This window comes from Myotis davidii, unplaced genomic scaffold (genome assembly GCF_000327345.1).
Source record: "Myotis davidii unplaced genomic scaffold, ASM32734v1 scaffold193, whole genome shotgun sequence".
Lineage (NCBI taxonomy): Eukaryota > Metazoa > Chordata > Mammalia > Chiroptera > Vespertilionidae > Myotis > Myotis davidii.
In genome coordinates this window covers 591,026-598,064 of record NW_006284616.1, presented here as the reverse complement: position 1 = coordinate 598,064, position 7,039 = coordinate 591,026, and the positions used below count along the sequence as shown (strand labels likewise).

Here is a 7,039-nt window from a genome sequence, read left to right as displayed (position 1 = left end):
AGGAATATATCCTAAGAAGCCAAAAGCACCAATCAGAAAGAATATATGCAGCCCTATGTTCATAGCAGTGCTAAAAAACTGTCATACATTTACACAAATGGAATACTATACAGCTGTAAAAAGGAGGATCTCTTACCATTTGAGATAGCATGGAAGGACCTGAAGAGTATTATGCTAAATGAAATAAGCCAGTCAGAAAAAGACAAGTATCACATGATCTCACTCATATGTGGAATTGAATGAACACAATAAACTGATTAATGAAAAACATCCAGAGACATTGAAGCATGCCACAGAATGAGGTATTTGAGAGGGAAGGGGGGAGGGCTGGAAGAGATTAACCAAAGAATTGTTATGCATATATGCATAGCCCATGGACAAACAATAGTGTGGGGAAGATCTGGGGAGAGGCTGGAACAAGGTAAAGGGGGTCAATGGGAGGTGGAGAAAGGGAACATCTGTAAAACTTTCAACAATAAAGATATATTTGAAAAAAAATTAAAAAGTATACATTCTTCTTTAATACACAAGAAGTTATGAAAGATGGCAAATCTTCTCATCAGGTTCTCCCACATATTGTGGTAGGAACAGAATTGATTTTCTATGGTCTTCCAAAAGTCAATGCTTTGTACACAGTAAAATCAGTCATTGCCTTACCTGGAGGGACGTCTGAGTTTGAGTGGTCCGGTTAATGATATCCCCATTCGTTTGACCTAGCTGGTTTCTAGTAATTAGTGCATCCTGAGTTCGCACTGGTTCTATCAGTGAATTGTATCTAAACAAATCAGTAGTTTCTGTAACGTTTTCAGAAGGAGCTTGAATTGCAACAGCGCCACCAACCAAATCCTGACTACTGTTTGAATCCAAGGATTCATTTTCTGGATTGAGAGAATAAATATCTTCTCCAGTGAGTTCAGGATGAGAATCACAAAAGGAGATATCATCACCATAAATGGGATTTTGCATCAGAGGCCAGGCGTCCGAAAACTCGCCACAGATGAACTGAGAAAGGGACCCGAAGAAAGACGGCATGGTCTCTCCCACCGGACCTGCATTTCTGAACACATGTTCAAAAGACTTTTAAGTGTTCTATAGGGAGAAAAACTACGACTACAAAGCAACATTCCAACAATACTTTCAAGCTTTCTAGATGAAATAGCAATTTATTGTCAGAATTCCAGTTGTTATAAACTTGCTTTAATACAATAAGCTTAATTCCTCCAATTACTTTAAAATTGAATATACTTCGTTTTAATCAATGTAGTTATACTTAATACAATGTCTAAAATATGCAGTTTCCTGGGTCTTAACTAAGTTTGAAGGCTGTTCTAAAATTCTATGAGTACATGACATGTTAAAAATTACTAGCAGATGGCAGAAGTGTCACAAATAATGAGTATAAGACAAAAATAAAATTGAGGGGCCCTAGCTGGTTTGGCTCAGTGGATAGAGCGTCAGCCTGTGGACTGAATGGTCCCAGGTTCGATTCCAGTCAAAGGCACATGCCAGGAGTTGCAGGCTCAATCTCCAGTAAGGGGCGTGCAGGAGGCAGCTGATCAATGATTCTTATCATTGATGTTTCTATCTCTCCCTCTCCCTTCCTCTCTGAAATCAATAAAAATATATTTTAAAAAAATAAAATAAAATTGAGGGTAAAGTATAAAAAATGTTGTATTGGATATTAGTAACCCTGAGAGACTTACCTAATTCGTGCCAAACACATGCCCCCTCCAATGACCAGAATGGCATTAATGATATTAAAAAGTGATGCCCTCATGAAACATTTTTAAATGTTTCACATGAAAATTGGTAAATGAATGTAATGCATATTTGCACAAGGATTATGAAATTATATTGCTTAAAAAATACCCAGTTACCTCTCCTGAAGTGTGGCCTGGGAATGCACCCTGCAACCAAGAGTCACCTGGTCGATGCTGCAGGAGTCATCACAGCACAAGGATGGGATCAAGTGAACAGGCCCTAGGAAAGACAGCAGAGGTATGAAGCATAATGCTTTTACTGGGAATGTTCTCTTTAATACCAGTACAACATCGTTCTTGAAACTTGAACTATTCCCCTTTGGGTAACTTTTTGGGGAACGGGAATATGAGTCTTAATTTTTTACTCTGTTTTTATCTTTTTAAAAAAAATGATGAACCATTTATATTATATACCTAGAGTAGTCAAATTCATAGAGACAAAGTAGAATGGTGGTTGCCAGGGGCTGGGGGAGGTGAATGGGAAGTTAGTGTATGATGGATACAGTTTCAGTTTGGAAAAATGGGAAAGTTCTGGAAATGGATAGGTGGTGATGGTTGCACAATAATGTGAATGTACTTAATCCACTGAACTGTACACTTAAATTTATTGAAGAAAAGGCAGAGGCACCAAGTACAGAGCCCAACCCAGCAGGCTGCAGATTTTGGCTCCTCGCATCCGGGAGGGACGCACTCGGGGGGCAGAGTCGGGTTCGGGGCAGGCCGGGGCCAGGCCCGGCTGGGCTGGTAATGTGAAACCGCTGTACCAGCAGGCGTACAAGCATGCCCACCAGTTCCAGTCTCGTGTGGGATGCTGGGGGACGGCAGACGGGGAGTCTGTGCACTTGGTGGAGGGCGAAGTCCGAGCAGGCGTACTGGATGTTCAGCCACCAGGAAAGCCTGGAGATTTTGTCTGGTGGGGAGCCGCCCAGCTGTGGACAGAGTGCCAAACTTCGTGTTTCCCCAGTGAGGCTGGGATGGCCCCAATAAGGTCGGGGTGGCCCCAGGGAGGCCGATACAGCTCCAGTGAGGTCGAGACAGCCATAGTGAGGTCGGAATGGCCCCGGTGAGGCCAAAACGGCCCCAGTGAAGCCGGGACAGCCCCAGTGAGGTCGACACTGCCCTGGTGAGGTCGAGACTACCCCATGAGGTTAAAACGGCCCCGGTGAGGTCGGGACAGCCCCGGTGAGGTTGATACGGCCCCAGTGAGGTTGGGAAGGCCCCGGTGAGTTTGGGAAGGCCCTGGTGAGGTTGAAACGGCCCCGGTGAGGTTGGGACGGCCCCAGTGAGGTTGAAACGGCCCCGGTGAAGTCAGAATGGCCCCAGGGAGGTTGAAACAGCTCCAGTGATGCTGAGAGGGCCCCGGTAAGGTTGGGATGGCCCCAGTGAGGTTGAAATGGCCCTCGTGAGGCCGAAACAGCCCTGGTGAGGTTGAGATGGCCCCGGTGAGGCCGAAACGACCCTGGCAATGTATGGCACCGGCAAGGTCGAGACGGCCCCGGTGATGTCGGGACAGCCCCAGTGAGGTGGAAACGGCCCCGGTGAGGTAGGGATGGCCCCAGTGAGGTCAAGACGGCCCTGGTGAGGATGAAACGGCCCCAGTGCGGTTGGGATGGCTCCAGTGAGGTTGGGACAGATAATGGGGACCAGTATAGACTGATGAACAGGGGTAGATGCAGAGGCAGAGCAGCATTGGACAGACTGTCAAACTACAGTGGGAAGCCTGGGGAGGGTTTGAGAGGGGGCGTTAAGAGATCAACTGAAGGACTTATATGCATGCATATGAGAATAACCAATGGACACAAGACACTAGGGGGTAGGGGCCAGGGAAATGTCAATGGGAGGGGAAAAGGAGACATATGTAATACTCTTTGTAATACTTCAAGAAATAAACAATTATTTAAGATAAAAAAAGAGAGATTAGTTAAATTAAAAAAAAATCTTCCTTAGCCTTATAAACTAGAAAAAAACACTGTCAATATTTGGTTAACAGCTAGACTTTTCTCTCTATATATACACATATAATTCTAATTTTATAAAACCATAAACATACTAAAGCCTACAGGCAAATACAAAGACACACATATATAGAGAGAAAAAGACTTGAAGTAATTATATATTTACATGTACATATATGTTTATGTATATTCAAACTTAACATGAGGATTATCTCTTTACTTTTATAAACAGGAGAATAATATGAAACTAATATTTCCCTTTTGAAAATATATTGAGATACAATTGCAAACCAGTGTTAAGCAGGACAGACACCCAACATACTTTCACCTGAATCTCAAACAGGCCACACCTTGTGCTGTCTGAATACATGTTATTATGATCATGAAGAACTCACTTGGATTCACTACCAATTAACTCAACAAACATGTGTCATGCTCACTGTGGAATTTCTCAAAATTATTTAAAAGCAAAAGGCACTCCCATTCCTTATAGAAATGGCTGGTTCTAGGACTCAATCAGGGAAAGTATAAGATGAGCATGAAACAGCCTGAAGGGATTTCCACTTGTCAAATCTAGGAAAATTTGAGCATCAAAATAAATGATTACAAAGGATTGTAACCCATTGAATGGGGTCCATTAGTCCACACTAATTAAAGTAAATAAATGGGAAGGAGGGAAGTTCTTTCTGACCATAGGATGCCAACTAATAAATGTAGAAAGAATGATGCAATTAGAAAACCAGCAATTGTTAACCATTATACTAATGACTGACTCAGGTAAGAATCATCAGAGAATGCTAAACTACTGGGCCAACGTTTGAAATCAATAGGATGTTTACATAATCTCAAATAATCTCCAACGAAGTTTCATTAATTACCAAAAACAATGATCATTTTGTAGCAGAGAAAGCTTGCAGACACCACTTTAACAAAGTGACCCTAGTTAATTTGACTGAAATGAGACAGATGTACCTCCTGATATGGGGCACTGAGAAATACACAATATCACCTCTGTGGTATTTCTGAATCTGATCATAAAAAAAAAAATGAGAAAACCCAAACTGAGGGTCATTCTACAAAATTATTGGCCTGCTTTTGTCAAAAATATTGTCATAAAATGCAAGGGAAGATTAAAGAAATATTCCAGATTAAATGAGAGTAAATAGACAGGACAAGTAAATAAGTGTTATCTGGGATTTTCTTTTGCTACATAGGACATTATTGAGACAATTAGGAAAATCTGAATATATTCTGTAGATTATTTAATAGCAATAGATTTAATGTTACTTTCCTGATTTAATAAGCATGCTTTATGTAAGAGAATGTCCTTGTTCTTAGAAAACAAACACCAAAGTAATAAAGGGTAAAGGGACATTATATCTGCAAATGATTTTTAAATGGCAAGTGAAAAAATTGTGTATATATATATGTGTATATATACATATGCAAAAATGTGTGTGTGTGTATGCAAAATATACAAAACAGCCCTGACCGGTTTGGCTCAGTGGATAGAGCGTCGGCCTTCGGACTGGAAGGTCCCAGGTTCGATTCTGGTCAAGGGCATGTACCTTGGTTGTGGGCAAATCCCCAGTAGGGGGTGTGCAGGAGGCAGCTGATCGATGTTTCTGACTCTCTATCCCTCTCCCTTCCTCTCTGTTAAAAAAAATCAATAAAATATATTTTTAAAAAATATACAAAACATGTATGAATATATATACACGTACACATAGCACTTAAGAGAAAGAGAGATAAAAATCATAAAGTAAATATCAGATGAGATAAATGTTAATACTTAGGGAATCTGAGTGAAAGGTATGGGGGAATTTTTTTCCTAGTCTTTCAACATTTTTGTAAGTTTAAAAACATGTTAAAATAAAAAGTTAAAAGAAAAAAGCACATTATTAAGGAGGAAGTGATTTAAATGGAAAACTGTACTGAACCTAGGCATTAGCATGGGGGGATTAAGCTTAGCATTCTAAGAGGACATGAAACAAGGCTATCTATATATTTAATCTTTCTTTTCAGACAGAAGTTTAGGTGAGGCAGAGTTTGTACAATGCTGTATTTTATTATATTTAAAATTTGAATTTCTATCTTACGAAATTATCCCTCACTCTGATTCTGTGTCAATGTCATGGTACAGTATCTAGGAAACAATGCTTGGGGCATTTTGAGGATCCAGTAGCTATTGGTAGCTAAGAGTCTATTATCAGTGTAGGCAGAGGCAAAAATAGATCCCCACACACCACAAAGTCTTACATTTCATTCTTAAATATATTCCTAAAATAGAATATAGTTATGATCAGTAGAAAAATAATTATGTTGAAAACTCCTTATGCCACATATGAGATATTAGATCTAAAAGCTCAATCCTGCAATTTCTTGAAAAGAAAAATTAAACAGTGCCAAGAGAATAAGTCAATCTCATCAGGATACATTTCACTTAAAGAATGAGACAAAAGTTGATGTTAGTATTGCTTCAAAGGTGCTAAGAGAATTGGGAAGTGAGGAGAGAGGAGGGAGGCAGGGCAGGTTTCTAGAAAGGGTTGCTTGCCACGTCAAATTTTACTTTGCAGAGGAGATAAGGTCATTATAGTGGGGATAGGAGTGGGGAGTGTAAGTGTAGAAACCTTGTGTTAATGAATAAAAATAAGTGGTGAAGAAAGTTGGTACTACCTTTGCCCATTTTGCCCACATCAGAAACCAATTCCCATTTGAATTATTTCCCTGAAATTTCATTTCTGTCAATAAACTAACAGGCAGGGAGAGAAACTAAGATGGCGGCAGAGATAAACACCAGGAAATTGATGCCGCTCACAACAATTGATTAATACCTCAGAAAAACAATACGGACATCATCCAGAACCACAGGAAGCCTGGCTGACTGTAAATTCTACAACTAGAAGGAAAGAAAAGCACACTGAGAGCCAGAGAAGCTGCAGAAGAGAAGCGCAGAGGTAGGGGGCTCGCGCGCGTGGAAAGGGGCTGGCACCTGAGGACGCGGCTGTCATTTTGAATCCAGAGGGCGTCACAAGCTCCTGATGGCTCTGATCTCCGGTTCCGGGAAGTCTCTGGGGACCCAGGACTCATATGGGGAGAAACTGGACTGTCTGGCAGCGGGCGATCTTGAGGGCAGCTTTCCCTCAGAGATGCTTGCAGCCGTTACCGGGACACTGAGACGCGCGTCTCCTTAGGGCAGGGCTGAGGCCCCGCCATGGCTGCTTGCTCCGCCCGTTGATTCCCTGAGACCTCGCCCACCCAGGCTGCCGCAGAGGCTTTTGCATATGAATGCCCCGGCCATTTGCAACCTGTAATTAACCTAAC

The 7,039-nt window shown here is 41.5% G+C and overlaps 1 protein-coding gene across 4 annotated transcripts in view; it reads right to left on the bottom strand.

Moving 5' to 3' along the window:
- TNFRSF19 (tumor necrosis factor receptor superfamily member 19) overlaps positions 1 to 7,039 on the bottom strand; it is a 105,030-nt gene that overhangs the window by 7,295 nt on the left and 90,696 nt on the right. For 2 of the 4 annotated variants that reach the window (XM_006754882.2, XM_006754880.2), the window contains exons 8-9: positions 1,878 to 1,980; positions 508 to 1,057 (exon numbers count right to left, since the gene is read on the bottom strand). In XM_006754882.2, the coding sequence (XP_006754945.1) occupies positions 646 to 1,057; positions 1,878 to 1,980 (515 nt within the window). In that variant the 3' untranslated portion in view covers positions 508 to 645. Of the gene's footprint in view, positions 1 to 507; positions 1,058 to 1,877; positions 1,981 to 7,039 lie in introns of those variants that run through there. The other 2 variants (XM_015572433.1, XM_015572430.1) reach the window with 2 other exon arrangements.